We start from the raw sequence: 24624 nt of genomic DNA on the forward strand, positions 1-24624 counted from the left end.
CCAAACTTTTTGCTCCAAGGTTTCGGGTCCTCGGCCGGACCCTGAACAAGAACTTGGAGGTGGGGGTGGATGGGGAAAAGGGGGGCACAGTAGAACTCACGGCGGGCAAGTCCAGGAGTTCAGAGCCCCCCAAGGCAGAGCCGGAGTCTTGCAGACCCTACTCCCTAGGATCTCCTGCAGTTCTGGATCGCCCCTGCTATCCGGACTCTGAGAATCTGTGACTCCTTCACTGCTTCCGTGTCCCCAGCCCCGACTGAGTGCCCGCGGAGCCCCTCATCTCAGGGTCCGGTGTGTCCCTGAGTCCGAACGCCCCGTCCACTTTCCCTCCAGCATTCTGCCCCCGCAGGCACTCGCGGATGCCCCGGGAGGACTGTGTAGTCCCCGAATCTCCCCAGACGGGCTTCGGAGCCCGCAGCTGCCCCCGCCTTCCCCATCCCCCTCCACGCCAGATGTGCTGCGGCTGCCGCTTCCAATTGTGGGGGAGGGGGAGGAGGCCGAGGCCGTGGCCTGGCCGGAGTCGAACGGGCGGGGCTGGGAATGGGAGGGGGAGAGGCCAGGAGAGGAGGCCGAACGGGGCGGGGCGGGGCGGGCGATGTTTGCGGCCGGCCCCGGGGTGGGGAGTTGCGCGCCGGTCCCTGGGCCTGGGCTCCGGCGCCTGCGATGTCTCAAGATGGCGGAGCTGGGCGAGTTAAAGGTACCGGACCCCCGCGGAGCCTCCCGAGCCCGAGCCTCGCCAGCTCGGGCGGCGGGGAAGCGGGGGGAAAGCGGCAAGGCAGGGATGCGGGAGGCCCGGGGGCCGAGCCCGAGGGCGGCAGGAGAAGATGCGGGCGCGGGGACACCTGGAGAGGATGGACTTTGGGGGCAGGGACGCGGGGGACGAGGCGGGGGTCCCGGATTCGGGGCGGCGGCGAGGGCGATGCTCAGGGAGTCGGCGCCGTGGGCAGAACAGGGGCGGGGGCCTCCGGGGGCAGGGATGGAGGGGCAGGGCCCGCGGGGGGCAGGGCCACGGGGGCGGGGCTGGGGGGAGTCTAGCAGGGGCTCGGACCTTCGGGAGCAGGGGCATAGGGGAGCCAGCGCTGTTTGGGCAGGGAGAGCACTAGCCCGGTAATTGGCATCTACGTAGCACTTTGAAATGGATAAAGCGCTGCAACGTACGTTATCTCTTCGGAGACACCCCACCGCTCCTGGAGGGAGGTTAGTACCGTACATACATCGGGTTAGAGGGGAACATCCTCATTTGGAGGGGATGCGGGGAGATGGCTCTGTGGGAGGGCACCGGGAGAAGATGAGGCTGCGGGGAGGGCAGAGATGTCGGTTTGAGACGGTGGGAGGGCACAGAGTTAGGGTGGGAGAGAGCTGAGCTGGAGGGATGGAACTGGGGGAGGAGGGCAAGGCATAAGATTGTAGGAGTCCCAGGATTGTAGGGATGAAGCCGTGGAAAGGTACAGAGATGCAGGGAGCTGGCGGTGGGAGGGCACAGGGAGAGAATTGTGGGAGATGGAGGAGAGGTGGGGATGGGGCTCTAGGAGGGCACAGGAATATCCGGGGGAGGCAGAGCTGGGGGAGACAGCTGTGGGGAACAGGCAGAGGTGTGTGAATGAGATGGGAGAACACGAGGCATCGAGGATTGTAAGAGGGCCGATGTCAGGATGCAAATGTGGGGCTGTGGAGGTAAGAGAGAAATCTACAGGTGACAGAAGAAAGGAGGGGAGGCTCCATGTAGCGGTGACATGGAAGGGATTGCTTTCGGGGGAAAGGCCGCGAAATTGGCAGCCACATTCCTCAAAGAGCGCCCCGTCGTTAAGCTGTCCTCTGGTTGGTAGGGGGGAAGGCGGGCAGGAAAGGACAGGAAAGGGAAGCTTCCGAGGTGAAGGATAAAGGATGAGGAGACCCAGCCATTTACTCAGGACTGGCAGTGTCTCAGCCGAGATTCCCTTGTGGACTTGTCACCCCTTCTGCAGACTGGAAAGGAAAAGGGAACACCACTGATGAAGCACCTACTGGGTGCTGGGCACTCTGCTAAATGCTTTCCAAATGGTCTGTCCCTTGATGGATCCTTATATTGTCCGGAAGCTGCCCCTTCTCCTTTTGGAATGAAGCAATGTGTGGGGACCCATTTTAGGTCTTGTTATGGGTGTCTTTGGTACTCCCTGTCAGGCGATTTCCCATTCCATTCTGCCTAGATGCTATCCCCTCCCTCTTCCTCCTCCATCCCTAAGCCTCCTCCTCTCTGGGGGATCAGGTCAGAGCTTTACCATCTGGATCTCAGCAGGGGAGAGGAGCCACTCCTCCTTTCTTCAGGAATCGCTCCAGTCCTTCTACCCTTTATTAAAGGAAGGTCCCAGTTTATGTCAAATGAAGTACTCTGGTCCAAGGGGGAAAGCCAGTTCCTGGCAGCATCCTAGCATTGTGATTTTTCTGTGCCCTGTGCTCTGGGCCTTAGTTTTCCTTCCCCCTGAAATGGGGAGATCTTGAGGTAGGGTCATGCTGTTGAAGGTGAAAAGGGATTTGAAGGGTATTGAAATCTTCCCTAGAAGCCTTGGCCTCCAGGCTTACATGGAATGAGGCATAAGTGGGGGCTGGGATTTACATAGAGATCCTCCAGCCACCTGGCCCTAGTCTCTCTGTTCCCCTCCCCCCCAGGATCTAACCCCCACTCTTCCTTCCTGTGTTACTTCCCTTTCTCCCTCTTTCCCTCCCTCTCTCCCTCCCTTCTTCCCTTTCTTCCTTCTCTTCTTCCCCCGCTTCCTTCTTCACCTCTTTCCTTTCCTCCTCTTCCTTCTTTTCCTCCTCTTCCCTTTCCTTCCTTCCTTCTTCCTTCCCTCCCTCCCTCCTTTCCTTTCTTTTCTTCCCTCCCTTCTTCCCTTTTTTCTTCCTTCCTTCCTTCCACCCTCCCTCTGTTCCTCCCTTCCTTCTTTTTTCCCCTCCCTCCTTTCTCTTCCCTTCCTTCTTTCTCTTTCCTTTTCTCCCGCTCTTCCTTCTTTCCCTTCTTCTCTTCTCTTCGCTTTCCTCCCTTCCTTCCTTCCTTCTTCCCTCCCTCCCTTCCTTCCTTTTTCCTCCCTCCCTTCCCTTTTTTCTTCCTTTCTCCTCCCTTCTTTCTCCCTTCCTTCCTTTCCCCCCTCCCTCCCTCCCTTCTTCTCTTCCCTTCCTTTCTCTCTCCTTTCCTCCCTCTTTTTCTTCTTTCCTCCCTTTCTTCCATCTTCCCTTCCTTTTTTCTTCCCTCCCTTCCTTACTTCCTTTTTCCTCCCTCCCTTTCATTTTTCCTTTTTTCCTCTTCCTTCTTTTTTCTCATTCCTTTACCTTATCTCTTAGAAAGCTGGGGTGGGCCTGGGAATCTAAAAATAAGTAAGAAAGAGGAGAAAGAAATTTTAAGGGGAGGGTTAGGAGCTTTGTGCTGCTGCCTAGTGTTAAGATTAGGGAGGGAAGGAGGGAGGTGATGGGGAAGAGGGGAGATTACTGTTCCATTTCCAACTCTGTTTATGCTGGTTTTTCTGTTAGCTACCAAAGGGAAAGAGGTATGCTTAGGTGGCGGATGTTGGGGGGTGGGTTGGGAGACACCGAATGGGACCTGTTGAAACAGGAATTGGGAAGGACACCAATTGGGGGGGAATTCCAACCTCTTCTCTTAGAGTTGGGCCATCTCTTTCAGAGGCCCAAGCTATTCCATCTAGTCATGTGAAGTCAAGCTCTCTTTCTCTTTTTTGCTGAGGAATTAGGGGTAAGTGACTTGCCCAGGCTCACAGCCAGGAAGTGTTCAGTGTCTGAGGTCACCTTTGAACTCACATCCTCCTGACTTCAGGGCCGGTGCTCTGTCCACGGGGCGGCCGCCTGTTAAGGGCTCTTCTCAATGATTCCTCAGCAGAAGGGTCTCCTTGGGATGGGCATCCCTCCTTAGCAGGGAGGTCGAGCTGTGGCTAATCTCAGACTGGGATCCTTGCCCCCAGCTCACCTGTGGCGCCTTCTCTTCCCAGCACATGGTGATGAGTTTCCGGGTGTCTGAGCTCCAGGTGCTTCTGGGCTTTGCAGGACGCAACAAGAGTGGGAGGAAACACGAACTACTGACCAAGGCCCTGCAGCTTCTCAAGTCTGGCTGTGGCCCCAGCGTCCAGATGAAGATCAAAGAACTTTACCGACGCCGCTTCCCCCGGAAGGCCCTCGTCCCTTCGGAGCTCTCACTGCTGTCTTGCCCCCAGGAGCTCCGCCCATCGTTCCTCCTGGCCCCCTGCCCCCTGCCCCCTCCAGCCTCCTGCCTTCAGGACCCCTCCTGGGGGGGCCCAAACGTGAGGCTGATGTCCATCCTTCCCTGCCCCAGCCAGTCCACCCTGATGTCACCATGAGGCCGCTACCTTTCTATGACATATACGGGGAACTCATCCGGCCCACCACTCTCGGTACGGAAGCTGCCCTGATCGCCTCCCCTGTACTTCTCCATTTACATTCCCCTTCTAAATAAGGAACCGAGCTCTTGGTCAGCGGCTCGATGGACTTAAATGCTGGGCCCTGGCAAATCAAGGCCTAGATTCTCACTAGCTGTACGACTCTGGGCAAGTCACTTAACCCTGTTTGCCTTAACCTACTGGAGCAGGAAATGGCAACCATCTTAGCATCCTTACCAAGAAAACCCCGTGGCCAGTGTCACACCTTGGTCCACAGGGTCACACAGAATGGCACAACTGAACCTCAGCGTCCCAAAGCACCACTGGTTCTCAGGCAGGGGAGGCTTGCTTCCTTGGGGGGGGGACACCTACCTGCACAAGTAACTGTGTCTCTCTTCTCTGTGTACCTAGCATCCACAAACAGCCAGAGGTTTGAGGAGGCTCATTTCACTTTCGCATTGACGCCACAGCAAGTGCAGCAGATCCTCTCCTCAAGGTACCTGGACCTCCTCCCTCCGAGTCCCTTGTCCTTGGCCATGTTTTTGAATCCTGGCCTTTGGGCCTCACATCTTGATCTGATCTGCCTTCTTTGTCTAAATTGGCTTTAGTCACCTTGCCTTCCCATCTGTTGCCCTCACCCATCAGTTCTTTCCCATCTCTTTGTCCATCTCTCAGGCTTCTTTCTAGCCCTCTAGATTATCTCCTTCCTGTACCCCACCCTCTCAAATCTCTCCTTCTCTTTGTTTTAGGGATGTCCTGCCTGGGGCCAAGTGCGACTATACAGTACAGGTCCAGCTCAGGTGAGACATCTCCCAGAAGACACCCTTCTCACTGGGAAACACTGGTCCATGTCCCCTCTGAGTGGTGGTGGTGATGGTTTATAAACAGGAATTACAAAGGACCCAGAGAAATTTTGAAAATTCGATCTCCCGTGCTTGAAGTCTCAAAGCAGCTTTTCTTGTTTGCTATGAGACACACGCAACTTGATTTATCACAAAATAAATAGTCGTGCTATATGTAGAGTGGCTTTTTCTAATGTCAAAAATATATCCATTTCAAAAAGTATAATTATAATGTTCCTCATTGTATTATCCATCTCAGATGTTGCTTGCCCATCGTCTAGGCCTTTTGTCAGGAGATTTTCATTCTTTGGAGGTAGATAATTCTTACATTTGGGGTGAAGGAAGTTTCTCTCTTGAATTTTGTAGGCAAGAAATATGTTTTATTCCTGGATTTGGCCCTTAATTTTTACCTATGTCTGCAGACTCACAGCTACAGGAGCTAGAACTCTGGACAGTAACTTCCTGTACCTTCTCTCCCCCTCCCCAAATCTTTCATCAGGTTCTGTCTCTGTGAGACCAGTTGCCCCCAGGAAGATTATTTTCCTCCTAACCTCTTTGTCAAGGTTAATGGGAAACTGTGTCCCCTGCCGGTGAGTGACCCCTTCCCAGCCCCTTTCCCCACAACTTGTCCCGACAACATCCCCTTCCCAGGTGGTCCCCTTTTCCAAAGAGTCCCATCCCTACATCCTCATTCTTTCTGAATATTCTAAATGGGAATATTCTCCCAAAGGGGGTACGTATAACACTAGCCTCCCAAGGTCAAGTTTTGCATAAGATATGTGCAAACTCTGAATTGCAGCCCCGAGACCAGGGCTGCTTCTGCCCTGACCTTCCCCATTTCTCTAGGGTTATCTTCCCCCGACCAAGAATGGGGCTGAACCCAAAAGACCCAGCCGACCTATCAACATCACATCCTTAGTCCGACTTTCAGCCACTGTCCCCAATACTATTGTGGTCAACTGGTCGTCTGAGTTTGGACGGGTGAGCTGGGGGTCTGGGGGTGAGCCGCGTGCGGGGGAAAAGCGGAGGGAGCCTGGGCCGTGTGGTGTCCGACGGGTGTTTCAGGGGAGGGGGATCGTTCGCAGACCCCCCTGCCACTGGGGAGTAAGTGACACAGTAACGGGGAACAGATGCTGACATTCTCCCCAGAATTATTCGCTGTCGGTGTACCTAGTGAGGCAGCTGACCTCAGTGACGCTGCTGCAGAAACTGAGAGCAAAGGGCATCCGCAACCCAGACCACTCTCGGGCACTGAGTAAGTTCTCTCGCTGATCCCCGACCTTTCCTGGGGTCCCTTGCCCACCCAGCCCCGTTCCGTGCCTGCCCTCGCCGGCCCGACTCCCTCATCTTGGTTCTGATCTCGTTTCAGTCAAGGAGAAGCTGACCGCCGACCCTGACAGTGAGGTGGCCACCACCAGCCTGCGGGTGTCACTCATGTGCCCGGTGGGTACGGGAGGGGGAGACCCGAGATGGGCCCGGGGTGGGGGGCGGAGAAGGCCGAGCTGACTCCCGGATAAGGTGTCCCAGAAAGGGGAAGGTGGGCAGAGGAAACACGCTGAGAAGCCCTGCTTTTCCCCAGTTAGGGAAGATGCGCCTGGCTGTGCCGTGCCGGGCCCTCACCTGTGCCCACCTACAGAGCTTCGACGCTGCCCTCTACCTGCAGATGAACGAGAAGAAGCCCACGTGGACGTGCCCTGTGTGTGACAAGAAGGCTCCCTACGAATCCCTGGTCATAGATGGGTACGGCCACGTCCGCTCCCACTTGTCCAGGACGCCCAGATAAACCCCCTTCTTTCCCTTGACACGGAGAGCCTGGGCACTGATGGGTCTGGACACCCCGGCCCAGCCAGACTCCCCCCGGAGATCTCTCGTTTCTGCCCCAGTAGCCCTCCGCAGGTAGTCCACGTCCTGAATGCCCGCTTTTCTGTCGCCCCAGGCTGATGGGCTTTCTCCACCAACCACATCCCCTGATCTCCTCCTGCCTCCCCCCATGACCTCCTCCTTCCTTCTCCCAGATTGTTCATGGAGATTCTGAATTCGTGCACTGACTGTGATGAGATCCAGTTCATGGAAGATGGATCCTGGTGCCCAATGAGGCCCAAGAAGGAGCCACCGGAGGTTTGCCCCACAACAGGCTATGGCTTAGATGGTGAGTAATGGGATGATTCCCTGCTCATTCCCAAACGTGGTGAGGGGTCAGATGGTATCAGACCATTTCTCCCTCCGGTTAGTGATTCCCATCCTTCCACTATCTCCAGGTCCCCCCTTTGGCCCTGGCCCTGAGGGCAAGCCTCCCGAGACCAAGAAGAAAATCGAAGTTATTGACTTGACACTTGACAGCTCTTCAGATGAGGAAGACCTGCCCCCTCCTAAGAAGCACTGCCCAGTCACCTCGGCGGCCATCCCTGGTCCCCCTGGAGGCAAAGGGTATAAAGAACTGGGTTGAGAAAGAAGTTGGGGTTTAGAGCAAGAAGTCCTCCCAAGATCACTGGGGACGTGTGGGGATGAGGGGAAGAAGGGAGGATATGTCAGCTTTTCCGTGTAGTGGTTAGGGGTCGGGGCTGGATGGGAAACCAGAGGAGGGGGGGGATTTAGGGAGACTTCCGAGGAGCTGACAGCTTCCTCTCTTCTTATAGAGTACTGGCTACCAGTCACCAGCCATCATCTGTGCTCCGGAGCCCAGCTATGGGCACCCTGGGCAGTGACTTCCTATCCGGCCTCCCTCTTCCCGAGTACCCACCAGCCTTTCCACTGGGGGCCGAAATCCAGGGTATGACCTCGTTCCAAATATGGCTCCCTCCAAAAGAAACCCCCCTGCCCTTTTTTGCTGCGGGATTAGGTAACGATCCTTGTATGTCCTGCCCCTCCAATATCTCTAACTTCCCAGGGAATTCCCACATCTGGGGAAGTTTTAGGTAGCAGAATCGGGCTGATTTTCTTTTTCCCATTTTCTCACAGGTTTGGACTTATTTACTTTCTTTCAGAATGAGAGTCAGGTAAGAATTCCTTCCCTTTCCACCACAGTGTCCAGTCTCTGTAGCTTCGTATAGGTTTGTTTCTAACTCTTACAAGGGCTCTTTTTAACTCTCGTTGCTGTGGGATGAGATTGAGGGGATGGGCAGACAGTTGATTTCCTTTCGAAGGGACAGAATTTGATTTTAGGGCTAGAAAAGATTCCTCAGTGTACAGATTAGGAAACTGAGGCTCAGAAGGTCATGTGGCTGGCGAGGCTGGACCCAGAAGCTAGCTATCCCAAAGCCCTTGGTCCCAGAGTTCTTTCCATGGCCCCACCCCCCCACGTAGCAGGTCACACCCTTCTCGTGCCCAGACATTCCATGCATTCTGAACGCCCACAGCGTTGGAGGAGGCCGGAGGCGGTGGGATGTCTCTAGCTGGGGATAAATGCTTTCCCGCTCATGGTGAGCCCGTCTTTTCAGAGAAAAACCCTCGAGTGGATTAGACAGCCTTCTCTGGGATCTCTATAAGTGTGGAGGGAGTATGTGGGAAGTGTCTGAGGGGTGGGAGGTTGGGGAAAAACGAAAGTCTTAGCTATTCTCTCCCCCGATTCCCCCTCAGCACTACAGTCCTTCGGTCATCACCTCAATAGACGAGCAGGATACCCTTGGCCATTTCTTCCAGTACCGGGGCACCCCTTCCCACTTCTTGGGTCCACTGGCTCCCGTTCTGGGGAGCTCTCACCGAGGATCTCCTCCAGCACCGCCTCCTGGCCGGGTCAGCAGCATTGTGGCCCCCGGAGGGGCCCTGAGAGATGGACACGGGGGACCCCTGCCTCCAGGGTCTTCTCTGACCGGTTGTCGGCCGGACATTATTTCCCTGGACTGAAACTCCGGGATTCTGGACCTCCTCACCCACTTCTGGCACCAAGTGGGGACCGCAGGGGAGCCCTGTCCCTCAGCCCCTCAACTGATTCCCTTGGGGTTTGTGGCCAGAGGCTACAAACAGAAACTCGTGGACACACGTTCTTGGCCCCCTCTCTGCCCGGACTCGCACCCAAAGGGTTAATATTTAACCTCTTTAAAAAAGACATTTTGGGTTTATTTTTGGAAATGCTCTTCAGATGGAGACATGTAAGCCAAGAAGGGGCAGAGAGATGTAAGAATTGTGCCTAAAAGTTGGGCCTAAAAGATTTTCCATTCTTTTCTTCCTTTCCCCAATCGCTCCGTGCCTCAGGTCTAACTCTGAAGCAGCCGGAGTGGGAGGGGGAATGTGTGGATGGATGGATAAGAGATGTCAATTGGTCCCCCTTAAAACACCTGATAGTTCTCCTATGTCCATTTGTTCCCCTTCCACATATGGGACAGACAAATGGAGAGAAAAAGACAGGGCTTGAGATCTCTATTTTCAGTTGCAGCTTTTTGTACATAAATGAGAAAAACCAAAAAAACTCCAAAGATGATGACCCTTAGCCCATTCTCAGTCTGACTGAGGACGGGATGAGGAGATCTACCTCCTCTGCCTCTCTAAAGATGGATGGGAGAGGAGGTAGTTTTGTCCCGTTGCCTGGCTCTCTATTTATATATAAATAATAAAAAGTATAAATATATATATATTTAAGTTGATGATGATTCCCCAAGGTCTCCCTATCCTGGGGCCTGAGTTTCCAAAGGGAACCATAGTTTTAGAGTTATGGTCATGGAACTCATTCTGCACCTTTTGGGAGGGGGCATTCAGTCCCCTTCCCCTAAATTCACCTTTCCCTCTTTTATGAACCTTTCTTTTAATTTAATTTCATATTTCCAAAATTGTAGCAATGTTCTCACCGACAATAAAGGTTGTGAATCCCATGTATGTCCGCAGGGAAATGGATGACTCACTGCGGGGCTCTCCAGATGTCTCTTCGTGGTGGTGGGGAGGCTGGCGTCCGGTGTCCCAGCTTCACTCTGATCCCGGCTTCGGGGAGACGGGGGTGGGGTTCTTTGGGGATCTACGGTGGGGACGACAGGACAAACAGGACGGGTGAAGGGCTGATAAAGCTGAGGATGAGGGCAGCAGGCGCTCCTTCCCCTCTGCCCCGCCCTAGTTCAGACACTACAACTGAACAGTGAGACCTGCGCGTCTCCTCTTCCCTCACCTCTTCAGATGCTGTAGCCACAGGCCAAGAGCGAATTTGGTTCCTGTGCTGACCCTCTCCTCGTCCTCCCTCATGCTCAGAGACTTCCGGAGCAGGGTGGACGTAGGCAGGTCCAGGCTCTGGCTCGCGTCCCCCTGCAGCTCCACGATCCTGGGGGCAAGGGGCAGAGGTCAGCGACCCCCGGAGTCGCCTTCGGTACCACAGTGGGCTGGGCGGAGAGGTGGGAAGGGCCCCTACTTACTGAACGCAGGGCGGCAGGTGTGCGGGGAGGGGCTCCGGTGCATCTGGTGCCCCTTCGGAGGCCGCCACCGCCGCCAGCACATCGGGCTTCAGCCAGACGTAGGCACTGACCTCCTCCTGGTTCGGTTGGACCCGTTCCTGGGGGTCAGACACTTGATCTCAGGGGCCCTGGGCCACAAGTGGCTCAGCAGACGTGCCAGAGGGCTTGTGGGGGGCTTTTATTCCCCGATTACTCAGCCCCATTTCCTTGCCCCGCTGTCGACTCTACCTGTAGCTGCTTCTCTGGTTCCTGGGAAGTCACCAGCACGTAGAGAACGATGTGGTGATGTCGAGGGTGGCCCTGGCTCAGCATGGGGGGGTAGGCAGACTAGGAGGGGGGAAACAAGGCAGGTGAAGACTTCTCGGATCAGGAAGCCCCAGTGCCTTCAATAGTCAAATTGTAAAAGGGGAGCGGAAGGTGGAGAGAAAGGTCACAGGCTCCAGGAGGATGAGACAGCTGGGCTGGTCGGGGCCTTTCAGTGGGGTTGGGGGCCCCGGCGCTGCTCCCCGGGCAGAGGGCTGATGGATTCACTCACCTCCCACAGTCCCAGAGGCGACCAGGAGTACTGGCCTTGGGGCAGCTGTAGGCCTGTCTCCTCCCTTAGCTCCCGGAGTCCCCCATCCAGCAGCTGGAGGTCAGAGAAAGCAGGCTCAGGTGGCTGCCAGAGTTGACATCTGCCGGCAGGCTGCTTCCCCCGAAGGCTCCCGTTCTCCTCCCCCCTCTAATACAGCGGGAGGCCGCGGGGAGTGCTCCAGGATAGCAGGCATTCATTCATCCATCCCCCCAAGGTCGCGGTTCTACAGCTGTAGTTACCTCCTCATCCAGTTCCACGTGTCCACCTACAATAACAAGGGGGTGGTGATTGCGGGCCCTGGCCTGGGTGGGCCCTTTCACTATCCCCTCTTCCCCCCATGCACTGGGAGACCGAAATCCTGCAACTACAGCGGAGTCGGGGTCCCTGCCATTCCCTTCCACCCGTCCTGGTCCCCCGTGCTGGGGCATCAAAGCCCCTGAGACGTGTTTGGGTTCCATGCGGTTGGGAAAGAACCAGGGGAGAGGGGTGCCGGCCTCCCCTCCTGGCCTGGGGGTAGTTAAGGCTCAGGTGCCAGGTTCCCAGGGGGTTCACCTGGAGGGACCCAGAGGTTGGGGGCCGTGTGCATGCTCGAGGCCCTCCGGGTCAGGAGCACGGTCTGGTCCCGGGACTGCAGGATGACGGCCACCGCCAAGTCCACTCCGCGGTCCGGCGGCTGCTTCAGCAATGGAGCTCCGGGGGGCCGCTGCTCCAGGGCCAAGAAAGGGCAAAACGGGGGGCGCTGGAGGGAGCAGGGAGGAAGCCGGGGTCACTGAGTTGGAAGCTCATAAGGACCGAGGCTCTCTCCAGGCTCCGGGTTGCTCTCAGAGCCTCATCCCTTCGCCGAACCATCCTTTCCCACGCTGGATCTTTTCCCTTCTCCCATGCACCATGGGTCCCTCCCCTTGGCTCGGGACCCCTAGCTCTTCTCCCGCCCCCTCCCTCTCTAACCCTTTCCCCGGACCTGCAGCGGGAGCTGCGCCGTGGCGCCGGAGAAGGAGCTGTCCGAGAGCAGCAGCCGCCCCGGCTGCAGGCCGCAGTAGACTTGCCAGGGGCCCGGGCCGGCGCCCAGGCCCAGGCGGCCGCACACGCTCCGCGCGAAGCCCGCGGGTTCCGGGCGTCCCGAGAGGAGCAGGAGCACGCGGGCCTGCGCCATGGTGGAGGCGGCCGGGAAGCAGCTCACGCAACCCCCCTGGCGGCCAGTCCGGAGCCGCGACAGACCCCGCCCCTCCCCGGGCGTGGGACGGAAGGAATCCGCGGCCTCTGGACCGGCGCTTTACCCGCCACTGGTGCCCTGGGCTCCTTGCCCGACCCCTGCTGGGATCAAACGGCGGCAGTCCCTCGCAGTCCGGACCTCCTGCTCGCGGCCCTGGGCGTCAGCCCAGCCATTCTGTCTCCATGCTGTTTCACCCGCCGTCATTTAGCGCGCCTATTATGCGTTAGGCTCTCCGCACCGGAGGCCTTTGCAGACTAAAGGGCTTCTGCTCCTCCCGAGTTTTCACAGCCAACCCTTCATACTCACTCAAGTATCCTTTGTATTTGTTTTTGACGAGTCCATAAGGTCTCCCCCAACAAAATGGCAATTCCTTGAAGGCAACAAGGACTATTTCGCTTTCTTACCTCCAATACCCAGAACGTTGTGGAAATGTAGTAATTGCGTTTGGATTGATTGCTTAATAACGGGCATTTATGTGGCACCTAAAGTTGGCACAGCTCTTCGTACGTTATTTCACCCTGTGGTGCTTTATTAGACCCATTTAACAGACGAGAAACCGACTAGGAGAGAGAACTCAACAGATAAAGCCATTTGTAGGAGGTTTGAGCTCTACACATATTTCCTTTTCCTTGAGCCTAGTAGGATCTGAAATATGGAAATGACAGAAGAGGGTATGATATCTTTGGGGAACCGCAAAAAGGAGTTTGATTGAAGTATCATGCGTGTTTATGTAAAGGACCTCATGTGAACTCAATCTAGAAAGGCGGATGGAACCCAGGGGCTTTTAAGGACAAACAGATGCTCATGGTTTGTTGTAAGATAAGGGAGTTAGGGAAGCTGCAAGGGAGCAGCAGGGGCAGGCGTGTGCTTTGGCGCTGTCCATCTGGCAGCTACATCAAGTGTGGATTAAAGATGAAGCTGGACTATTTGCCGCACCCCGTGTAAGAAGTGCTAAGCGCCTGAACTGCTATAAGTGGGAAGAGATGTAGAAATCCTGCCGCTGATTGGACACAGATAATGGAGAGTGAGGAATGGAGGGTGACAAAAGCCTGAGGCTGGAAAGCCGGTAGTGCTCCGCACAGGAAAAAAAAAAAAAGTTGAGAGGAAGGTGGGTTTAATGGAAAGATTCCACGTTAAGTTTATGGGATGCCCAGGGTGGAGCTTTTTCATATTCGTGTCCCTGTCATCATGGGCACCATTTCCTAACTAAATCAGTGACATTCAGAAGAATATCAGGAAATATCTATTTACACACTTTTTTTTTTTGAGGCAATTGAAGTTGTGACTTGCCCAGGGTCCCACAGTTAGGAAGTCTGAGATATAATTTGAACTCTGGTCCTCCTGACTTCAGGGCTAGTGTTCTGATGCCTCACCTAGCTGTCCCCAAAGAGATTTTTTAGATTAGGAAGATGATATACTTAAGTGCTAGAACCTTTAGGTGACAAGATCATCCTGAGTGCAGGGTGGATACATAAGGGGTAGATTATGATGTCTCTCAGCAAGGAGCCTGTGCAAATGTTATATATCCAGTATATTGAACACAAACAAGTCATAAGACAATTTAAACTGGAAGCGATCTTAGCACACTCGTGTAACCCCACTAGAGTGTTCTTGGCAAAGATATCCTTTTCAAACTCTTTTTACATTTGAGGAAACTGAGGAAAATAGGAATGTGGCTCACTCGATCACCCAGCTAGTGTTCAACACCGGATTTGACTTCCAGCTCAACATGAACCATTGATAACTAGCTATCATGAGGTTACTTTTATTAAAAAAAAAAAAAAAAAAAAAAAAGACATGATTGAAAAAAAAAATCTAAACAAAAGTCAGCTCAGGGTGTGTTATTTGCCTATCAGAATGCTGGCTAATTGCAGCACCAGTCTCTGGCTTTCTATAAGGTGCCTTAAAGTGGCACTTGCTTTTCCAAATCTCTTCACATGGAGTGCATCCCTTTGGCTCCTCACATACTCACTGAAGTAGGCAAGCGCAGGTGATATTTTTGTTTCATGAAGAAAATGGGATCCAACTTTTATTGTGAACTGAAGGGTGCCAAGCAGAAGCTTTTGTATTCTCGATCCAGTCCTATTCCTTTGATGTCTTATCTTTTGCCCATACCTTTCTGTACCTAATTGTACTTGGAAAACCCTTTAGTCAATAGATATTTATTAAGCACTTACTATGTGCCAGGTTCTGAGCAAAACCGTGGAGACAAGGAAGCAAAATAAAACAGTCAGCAAAGGGGGAGAGAGTGGTGCTGACTTTAAGGGAGACAACATGCAAAAGCTTCATGAATAAACTATAGAGGGGATAAATGGGAAATAATGAACAGAGGGAAGTTCCTAGAATTAGAGGATGAGCAAAAATTTCCTAAAGGAGGTTGGGACTTTAGCAGGTCCTTCCTCTGAAAAGACTGCTCCTCCCCCTCTCTCTTCCCCTCCCCCACCCCCCCATGCCAATCCTGGGGCTCACCTCTGCAGAACTTTTTCCATCCCCATTGAGAGCCTCTGGTCCTTCACTTTTAGGATCCAGATACAAGTCTTAGAGACATCCCATTATCGAAGGTTTCCATAGCACTTCATGTTTGCCAAAGCACTTTGTAGCTATTATCTCATTTGATTCTCACAACTATCAGGTAGAACCTACTGGTACCCCCATTTTACAGATGGGAAAAGTAATTAATTACTTAGCCAGGATGGCACAGCTAACTTCTGAGGCAGCATCTGAAATCAGATTTTGTTGATTCCAAGTCCAGCACCCTAACCATTATGCCATCCAGCTGCTGGCCAGGAACGAAAGCAGCATGGAGCAGGATTTATTCCATTATGGATGATGCAGAAAGAGATGTGGAGAGCTACCTCACTGCACAGCACTCCGAGGCAGCTGGGGCATTTGTGGAGCTGGGGGCACGCATGTGGCACCTGGTGAAGATAAGCTAACTCAGGGAGAGGCAACTGCGCTCCTCCCAACACCAGGGAGCAGGTGGCAGCAGGTGGCAGCAATGGCCGGGCGCCCAGGGGGCAGGCGACAGTCTCTACCAGCCATGGTTCCCAGGGGCCCACACTGAAGGTGCCGCCTTTCTATCTGACAGAGGGGAGGCAGCCTTTGCTGTCTGGGGAATAATGAATGTGACATAACACACCACGTCCATGTCCTACAAGGATGACCCCATGTCCTTCTATCCTTCCCCATGCTCCCCTGGAAGACTCCCCTTTGGGTCAGGATCTTTTCATGGTGCTCTCTGCGTAGGACTCCAGCACAAAGATGGTTTCATCCACTTGGATCTCACTGGCATCCAACCTGCAGAGAGAGGGAAGCCTGTTTGAAGGGACGTGGCTCCCCGGGGGATGGCAGGGGACAGTGGTTGCGCTAGCAGGAGGCAGTGCTGCTTAGTGGGTAGAAGGCCTGGGTGTGAATCCTGCCTCCAGTATTTGAGGTGTAAAAGTTGGTTAAATGGTGTAATTTCTCTGGACCTCGGGTTTCTTATCTAGAAAATGGTGGACAGTCCAAGTACTGGCCCTTGCAGAGGTGTGGGAAGGACAAAACAGGGAAATAGAGGTAATCCTAAAGTGCCTGAAAAATGTTAACTCCTCTGATCACCCATGGCCCTGAGAAACTGCCCAAAGCTCCTAGCGATGCTCCGGGGGAACCCACTTGTTGACGTTGCGTTTCAGACTCTCCAGCTGCTGGCGTTCAGGCGCCGTGATCATCTCCTCGATCTCCTGGAGCTGGGCCTCCTCGGCTCCTGTGGCCTGCATGGAGGCAAGGATGGCTTCTACCCGCTGAGACTTCTCCAGCAGTCGCCTGCCAGGCATGGAGAGAGCCAGCATGAGTGGCTGCCCGCTGGGTCCCACACTTCCCTTTAGAGAAAGCTTTCTCCTTCTAGGAGCTTTTTAACCTGAAGCCTGGCTTTAGCCTGGCTTCTAGAGGACTTGCCCTGGAAACCCCCCTGGAAATGGAGCGGCCTCAACCTGAGAGCCCTTAATCCCCCCGCCTCCCACTACAGGATTTATATGGAAGCGTCTGCCTGGTAAACTTCCCATGAAGTTAGAGGGGAACATTGTGCCTCCAGCCAGAGCTGCCATCCCTGGTCAGGAGCCCGTGGCCCTTCCCTGCCGGCGAAGCTGCTCCATTCTCCTTTCCTTCTATCCAGGCCCCGTCCCGTCTCAGGGGCGCCTAGAGGGGAATGTCTCTGGACTCCGGGAGCAGCAAAGATGGACCAAAATGTCACTTACTTGTTCTCTCTGGTCTCAAACTGCCGCCTTTCGATCAAGTTGGCAATGCTCTGGGAAGAGAGGAGAGACACTATGTACCAGCCTAGGAGCAGTTTGGGAAAAGTGGGCTGAAGCAAGGGATGCCATGGTGGTGACCCCCTTGAGGGAGACGTGTGGGTGGGTACCTTGTAGCAGCGGCGCAGCAGCATCCGGGCAGCAGACAGCGAGTTCACCGTATACAGGTAGAAGGTCCGGGAAGGCGCGTGGTCCGGCGTCTTGGGGATTTCCTGTATTGCAGAGGGCAGAGCAGACGTGGCATCCCGGCACCCACAAAGATTCTTTCTCATCAGGCCCCGGCTGACATCCTATACGTATTCCTGCTTCATCTCTTGTCTGTGACTGCCACCAGTGGGGGACACTTTCCTTCCCAGGATTCCTGCACCCCCTTTCCCTTGACTTCCAAGCCAGTGACACTGGGCTTCTTAATTCTGTATCTATATCTATATATATCTTGGTATAAGACCCTTCATCATCTTCTCTCTCCCAAGACAAGAGCTAGAATGTTTTTCATCCTGATGTGTATCTCCTGGCCTTCTTCCTCCTCACCTCCACCTCCTGGCCTCCTTCAATTTGCAGGTAAAATCCAACCTTTCTTCATGCTCCTTTTCTAGCCCCATTTTTTGCTAAAGGCTAGAGCCTTCTCTCTGAGGCTCAGCTCCACCCAGTACGTATATAAGGTGTGTGCATGCTACCTCCTTCACCCCCTAGAATGAGCTTCCTGAAGAGAGGCCTGGCCATCTCCTGGCACACAGTACAATGCTGCATAAATTCTGCCTTCTGACAGGGCAGGAGCTTCCTGGGGACACAGCCCGTGGCTCCTCCTTCCTGCAATCCCAAAGCCTGCTACCAAACCGCCATAGGGCGACCACCTCAGGGAATACCCGCCTGCTTGGCAGTACAGTCACTATGCCCTGGTTACCTGTAAGGAGATAAGGTTTTCAGACAGCAACTTATACAGCATGTCCTTGGCTTCTTTAGCAGGAATCATGGCAAAATCTTCCACCTGTTTCTGCTCCAGGTGCTTTTTCCGCAAAACGAGCCGGAATATCCTGGCACAGCGAGATCCAAACCTGGAAGAGGATCAAGGGAGCCCTAAAGCTAGGAGATATGGCACTGGTCCTGCCTCCCATCCAATGGTCAGGGGCTGCCCCTCACTCTCCCAGAGGCTAATCTTCTATTTTTGTATGAGTGGAGAGGAAGGCATGAGATCCTTCTGAGCTCCAAAAGATCTGCTGAAGATCAGTACCTGGGGCTTGGGATACAGATGGGGTACAGCCAATGACCAGACTGGAGACCAGTAAATCAGCATAATAAGAAAGTGGGATTAGTGTTGGGGTCCATGGGAAAGATCTCCACCCAGCTCATAATAATGCATGTGCAAGGAATTAGCCTTGAATCACACTAACATGATTCTCAGGTTCCTTTCTGCTCCCCAGGGTCCCCATCAGTTGCAGGAAGGGAAGGCGGGACAAGGAAGAGAGAGCGACAGTGTGCCTCTGTTCTCACACACAGAAGGGAGTTATTCATTCAAAGCTGCTTCTTACCTTTCTTGCACAATGGACTCCAGCGTTGCCATAGCTAGGGATGCCAATGCCTTGTGGAGATCTGGGTGGGAGCATTAAGGTCACTGAGCCAGCTTAGGCCTTGTGGGCTGGTCCTGGCTCTGCAGGTGGATGTGGTTATCATATTGTCTGGACTAGCCATTTGGGGATTGTGAGCAGGCTGTTTTGTGGGTTCACTCACACTATGTGAATGTGGCAAAACTCTAGTTCAAAACAGAGCACACCAAAAATTTCTGCTGAACCTGGGCTGACCCCAAGACTTGGCCAAGAAGTTGTTTATTTATTTATTTGGGGGGGGGGGTGTAGGGAGGATTCTTGCCACTAGATTATATTGTCATTAAACTTTAAAGAAAAATTTGACGTGCAGAAAGAAGTTCCAGATTCAGTGTTCTACTTAATTGTGTCTTTTTCTGAATCCCAAGGGAAGGGACAATGTTTCATTAACCAGGATTGCCTAGTATGCATATCTGTGTGGGAAGGATACTGATGACATACATTCCTCCACCGCTGTCACCCGACTTCCCAACAAACTCCAGCTGCAGGAAGAGAAGAGATTGAGCCTTTTCAAGAGCCCTATGACAACATTATAGGGAACAAAAATGGTCAGAGGCTTTTGGTAGGCAATCCTCTTGGAAAAGGTTAAAGTGGGAGGATTGCCTGGGACTGGCTGAGAACAAGATTAGAGGAGAATGGCACCAGATGTCAGTTGTAGAAATACTTCTGGTGAAAAAACAGAAATAGGAAAAAGTCGACTTACTGGGTCATCTGCCAGAAGAGTCAGATACTGATCAAGAACTTGCTTTGAGATATTATATCCAACAGGGAGAGATCTGAAGATCTGGAGGATAATAAAAGAGTAGTTGGTAGGTGTGTGTTCTTAGCAATTGCTGACATCAAGATAAATGACGCCCTGAGGGACAGGGAGAAGAGTCAATTCCATAGAGATCTGAAAGGGAAGTCCTTAGGCTTGGAAGTATTCTCGTAGAACCAGCAGGAAACATACTAATGGACAGTCACAAATTGGTCAGGGAGGGAAATCAGGTAATGTTATAGGTTATTCAATTTTGTAGGCTGGGACATTGGGCACTGAATCGTATCTCATCAGTTATGGTTTTTGGTGTGATTTATAAGCATTTCCTAATTTAATCTCAATATGCACCTTATCTGTCTCTCTTCATGCATTCATCTAGCTAAAGTGCCCAGCTAGCTGTTGGCCTGTGTTGGCAGGGATGGTGTCCTCATATAATTTTTTTAAAGGCAACTGGGGGTTAAGTGGCAGGGTCATGCAGCTAGTAAATGTTTGAGGCTGTGTTCAAACTAAGATTCTCTTGTCTCTAGGGCTTGTGTTCTCCCCACTGTACCACCTAGCTGTCCTTGGTGCCCCCATATTTAAAGTATTCCTTCCTCACCTATGCCCCTTAGAATTCTCAACTTCCTTTGCTGCCTTTCCAGGTTTCCTTTTCAAGTTACGCACAGGCTGTCCCTAAAATCTTTTTTTAGTCCAGCTTTTTAAAGGTTTGGTAGCTTTTGGAACTTTTGGGACACTTTTTACCTATTTAATATGCTTTGCATTTACTTATCTATGTACAGATATACATATAGTGAATTTCCCCCCCAGGGCAGAATGAATACTAGTACAGATAGTTTTTTTGTAGAACATGCTTAGCACCTATGACAATGTCTAACACAAATGTTAAATCCATGTTGGATAAATCGATCTGAAAAAAATAAAGCTTTCATTTCTTTCTGCTTCTACTTCCCACTCCATCCTGAGTACCTGCTCATCACAAGAAGATTAAGTGCATTACACAGCCACCTAGAGAGAAAGGCAAAGCTGTGGTAAGGGCAGTAAGGCACTCACCTCATTTGAAGACAGGGGTTGAGTGAAGGGAGCACCAGAGGAAGTGGTGATTTCGCTCATTCGCAGCATGGTCCGGACAATCTCGCTGCTGGTCTATTGGAACAGTGTGACATTTAGAACTCTGTCCCAAGGTCCCTGTTCTGCCCTGCACCTACAGTCACATGCAGCAAGGCAGGAGAGACCCATCCCTTTCAGATACCTGATCCATTCTATTGGCTACTGCGCTCACAATAGACTGGTCTCGGAAATGCTGGTGGAATCTATCAAGGTTGGCCTGCCAGTAAATGCCATCATCTGGAATTGGCTGTGAATGGAGAGGCAGAGTCAAGGAGTCAGGGGAACTGTAGGCATGAACTCTTTTCGAAAAGCACAGAGCTCCTGGAAAATGCACGGGGTGATTTCAGAACAGAGTATTCTCCGTTGGTCTGGCCCGGCAGAAGACTTCCCTTCTGATGCTGCTCCGTGATCAGTGAGGTCAGGCCCTTCTATCTCTTATCTGAGCAGCTCTGCCATCCTTGGGGCATGTCCACTCCAGAACTGGCCTGTCTGGAGAGGAGTGGTCCCAGCCACGAAGCTCTTTGCTTTTACCTCTTTGCTCTCTGCTGTTTGTTTGGGCCGCTTGGGCCTAGGTTCTCCGGCTGCATCGTCATCAGATGATCGTCTCCTCTTTCCTTTTCCTGCCAGATTAAGACAATTCAGTTATTGTCCTTCTGCAAGTAGAAGGGACTAAACATAAAGACATGGGTGGGAGACTCTCAGTCTTTTAGAGATGTAGAAGTTATTTCTATAGAAGTTCTGAGGAGCCCCAGAAAACTGAAGATTTTCACCTGGTGACTAACGGATGGAACAGGGCTGGGAAGAGCTGATTCTCAGCTTTGAGGGCACTGACCACAAGGGAAGACACTTTCTGAAAGGTACACCTCATGTCTCAAAAAGCCAGATAGGTCTGGCAGGACACTCCTTACCTATAAGGTTTAGTTTGGGGACCAGGTACATGTCCTTCTCATTGATGCTAAGTGTTGGGGCAGGTGGTGGTGGCTGAGCCTCAGCACTTTCTGGGGGATCAGGAACGAGGGGGCATCGCTGTACAAAGTGTGTGTCTGCTAAACGGCAAAATGTGCTGGATACCTCTGCATAGTCCATGGTTTTCCCATCTGTAACAAAGACAGTAGAGAGCAAATGGGCTGGGCTGTGATTGCTGAAGATCCACAGAAAGACCGGGGATCAACTTACCCTCCATGGTCTCCGTGAGTCGGTCTGCTACCTTCTTTACCACGGCCGACATGGTCATCTTCCCATTGAGCAGGAGTTCCTCCACGATCAGCTCTCCCGTGTCACTGTACAAAGTCTTGGCTGTGTAGATATAGCGGGGATACCTCAGGATGCGCAGAATACGGCTGCAGTGGGCTTCATATTCCACAATGCCCCGTTTGTGTATCTGGTATGTCACCAGGTTATGTTGGATAAGGACACACAGGGCTTTTTTCACCTGGCAGGCCCAAGAAAAAGAAGAGGAAACACAACTCATGACAGTTCTAGTATTCTTGAGAGGGACATGTCGGTGAATCAAAAAACACTTATTTGGTGCCACCATGTGCCAAGCATTGGAGACATAAAGGAAGGTGTTTAGATGGGGGAATGATGGTGGTAATAATATGTATCTAAATAGGTAAATACAAGACACAGAGTAGATGAACAAAAATCATTGTTCTAGCAGATTAGGAAAGAGGGAGAGACTGAGGATGGATTTCTGTAGAGAATGATGTTTGAGCTGAGTCTTGAAGGAAGCCAAGGATTCAGAGACAGAGATGAGAAGGGAAAGCAGGTCTGTTTTATCAGCTAGGTGACCTGGCAAGTGGCTTAATCTGAGTCTTAGTTTTCTCTGCCAAATGGACATCATCATAACTTTAGCATCTTCTTCATAAGGATGTCGTGAGGTGGAAAAGAGCACTTTGCACACCTTCAAGAATCTCATCAGTGATTTGCTAGGAACTCCCTACTTTCTTTCTACCAAAAGAACAAACAGAAGCCTTTCCCATCTTGGTGACTCTTTCCTTTGATTTTTCCCCTTGAAAGCAATCATCCTTTATTTTATGGGTTATATCAGCAATTCTCAAAGTGGGTCTGGGTAGCCTTACAGGTCCTGAGACCCTCCTGGGAGTCACTGAAGTCAAGAATATTTTCAAAATAATACTGAGATGTTTTAATTTTTATACAGCAAATATCAATAGACACCATCCACAGAAATAGAAGCTCTTGGGGGAATTTCTCTCAATGTTTACAAGTGTAAAGAAGTCCAGGGACTTAACAAGTTTGAGAACAGTTGGTATAGTGTTAAAAGGACAAAAAAGTGATAGCTTTACATCCTGGATTTTTATCACTTGGGAATCCTAAGAGCTGGGGCAACTCATTTAATATATTTGGCCCTGAGCTTCCTCATCTTTAAAATAAGGAGGCTGGAATAAATAATTCCTAAGATTCCTTCCCACTATAGATCTATAATCTCATTTCCACCTGCCTGCTCTTATTTTCTCTAACTTTTCTAGCAAAATTAGCATTGGTAAATTTTCTTAAGATCCAATTAGTCTTGGTATTCATACCTCATTGCCCTCTGACCCTCTGTTGGAAGGCAGAGCTATGAAATACTTCAACCTACAGCAGTAGGGGAGACTTCATTCCCATTGGATTTAATTCATTTTGGATTTCTTTTTACTCCTTTCCCCTTCAACTTTCTTTAAGATATTGTTTTCTCCAATTAGATTTTAAGCTCCCTGAGGGTAAGGCTTGTCATTCTTTTTTTCCTATTTACATACCTAATTTAGCCAGGAGCTGGCACATAGAAGGGGCTTAATAAATATTGATGACTATTGACTATCAGTAGATTCCCCTTTCAACAAGACTTCATTTGGATCCCAACTGGGGCAAAGCAGATGTTGTACAGACTTACCTGATCTAGTGATGTCCCTGTGTCATGAACAATTGCTCTCAATGGTTGGCTGCCTGTTCTGATGAGATGAGTTCCGATTTTATCCACTATCTCTCCAAAATGTTCTTGGAGCAGCAAAGAACATAATTTAATTTCTGCTTGAGTCATTGTGTTATGAAGTTTCAGTACTAGGAAACTGGACCTAATAAAATGATTAAAATTAAAAATGTTAAAAATGAAAAAAAAAAAAAAAAAGGCCTCTGCTACCTCGTCTTCTTAAGTAGAGGTTGAGGAGAGATTTCCCAATGATAAATTTACTGGGAGTCAAAGAAGTGCAAACTAAGTGCAGCAGGAGAAGGCAAGGAAAAAGTTAAATGATGGAAAATACCTAGGTAGAAACTGGATGATGACGACGTTTGGCTCTTTAATAGTAAATTTTAGAGCACAAATTCACACTCCTGGGTAGCATTAAAGTCCCAGAAAAATAAACAAGAAATGAATGAAATCGCACTTATTAATAAGTACTTACTAAAGACGCACTGACTAAGGTATAAAGCAACTGAACTGAGTTCTTAGCATGTGAAATAGAACAAAAGACGGAACAAAAAAGAATGAGAGCAATTAGGTGGCCCAAAGGATAGCGCATCGGCCCTAGAGCCAGGGGATCTGAGTTCAAATCCCACCTCAAGAACTTGATAGTGACCAGCTGTGTGATCCTAGACAAGTCACTTAACCCTGACTGATTTGCCAAAAAACAAAAACAAAAAATGACAGAGAAACAAAAAAAAATTAATTCTGTAAAGAAATGGAATGTTTAAAACTCGAAAGCTCTTTCTAAAGAAAAGCCCCAGTCCTTCAAAGGAAGAAAAGTTCTTTATGGAGACCAGGGGAAAGAGGTGAAAAAAGGCGGGAAGACTGGATGCTGGGACGTCCAGACGGGAGTGGACCCCGAGACACCGGCCTTGGGAGAAGGGCAGTGTGTGTCTACAATCAGGCACCGTGTCCCATCGAGGGCCCATCCCTGGCTCTGCTCCAGGCCATATCGACTCTAAGTTCCTTGAGGGCAGGCACCACAGCGCCTGGCACATATGTTTAAGAGAACTAAATTGAATTGCTTCCTTCCATCTCCTTCCCGGTACACCCCCTAGAACAAGATGGATTTCCCTCCTTTGCCTCCCCGTTCTCGCGATTAGTTCGGGCCCAGTCTCTGCTTCCGGTTCCGAACGCGGAACCTTGTTGCTTACAATCACGATTCCGTCCTCACTCGTATAGTATCTGAGACAGTGCGCCGGGGAGACCACCTGAATAGAACTCTTCCGCGTTGCTCACAACTGCTTCCGGGTCTTCTGAGGCCGCAGGGGCTCTCACGCTCTTTCCGCTCCCGAGGGCGGGGGTAGAGCAGGAAGGGATAAAGAGTATGCCACTCTACACGCCCTCCCAGTTCTTCGCGATTTCCGGGCAGACGAGTCCCTTCTTCTCACTAGCCCGCAGGAGAACTGACGTTTGGGAGCCGTCGGGCTGGGGGGTTAGCGGGAGGCGCCGCTCTACTGGCCGCGCCGGAAGAGCCTCTCTTTCCCTCGCCTCGTTGGTCGCGGGCTTGGGGAGTGGTTTGGCTGTAGCCGGCGCA

The 24624-nt window shown here is 51.7% G+C and overlaps 3 protein-coding genes across 5 annotated transcripts; 1 reads left to right on the top strand and 2 right to left on the bottom strand.

Moving 5' to 3' along the window:
• Window positions 1-588: 588 nt before the first annotated feature.
• On the top strand, window positions 589-10023 carry PIAS3 (protein inhibitor of activated STAT 3). Its single transcript, XM_051992834.1, is given in 15 exon segments — window positions 589-694; window positions 3972-4179; window positions 4182-4391; window positions 4788-4872; window positions 5126-5176; window positions 5718-5808; window positions 6065-6199; window positions 6368-6473; window positions 6588-6661; window positions 6798-6958; window positions 7234-7367; window positions 7477-7645; window positions 7855-7988; window positions 8177-8214; window positions 8795-10023. Coding segments are annotated over 15 exon segments (1965 nt in total). The 5' UTR covers window positions 589-592; the 3' UTR covers window positions 9062-10023.
• Window positions 9558-12332, bottom strand: NUDT17 (nudix hydrolase 17). 3 transcript variants are annotated; one of them, XM_051992838.1, is made up of 8 exons: window positions 12126-12332; window positions 11717-11903; window positions 11404-11429; window positions 11126-11218; window positions 10819-10917; window positions 10552-10688; window positions 10311-10460; window positions 9558-10163 (listed from the first exon to the last, which is right to left on the bottom strand). In XM_051992838.1, exons 1-8 carry the CDS (start codon window positions 12315-12317, stop codon window positions 10115-10117), a joined length of 933 nt encoding a protein of 310 aa, XP_051848798.1. In that variant the 5' UTR covers window positions 12318-12332; the 3' UTR covers window positions 9558-10114. The 3 variants fall into 3 exon arrangements, with proteins under 3 accessions (XP_051848798.1, XP_051848797.1, XP_051848799.1); XM_051992837.1 differs by lacking the exon at window positions 11404-11429; XM_051992839.1 differs by lacking the exon at window positions 10552-10688.
• Window positions 12333-14373: 2041 nt separating this feature from the next.
• Window positions 14374-24393, bottom strand: POLR3C (RNA polymerase III subunit C). The gene is made up of 15 exons (XM_051992835.1): window positions 24242-24393; window positions 23019-23199; window positions 21305-21560; window positions 21037-21225; window positions 20660-20748; window positions 20271-20375; window positions 20072-20164; window positions 18968-19048; window positions 18695-18746; window positions 18193-18253; window positions 17568-17718; window positions 16774-16875; window positions 16610-16659; window positions 16029-16178; window positions 14374-15674 (listed from the first exon to the last, which is right to left on the bottom strand). Exons 2-15 carry the CDS (start codon window positions 23163-23165, stop codon window positions 15593-15595), a joined length of 1608 nt encoding a protein of 535 aa, XP_051848795.1. The 5' UTR covers window positions 23166-23199; window positions 24242-24393; the 3' UTR covers window positions 14374-15592.
• Window positions 24394-24624: the final 231 nt, after the last annotated feature.

This window comes from Antechinus flavipes, chromosome 4, assembly GCF_016432865.1.
Source record: "Antechinus flavipes isolate AdamAnt ecotype Samford, QLD, Australia chromosome 4, AdamAnt_v2, whole genome shotgun sequence".
NCBI classification, from domain to species: domain Eukaryota; kingdom Metazoa; phylum Chordata; class Mammalia; order Dasyuromorphia; family Dasyuridae; genus Antechinus; species Antechinus flavipes.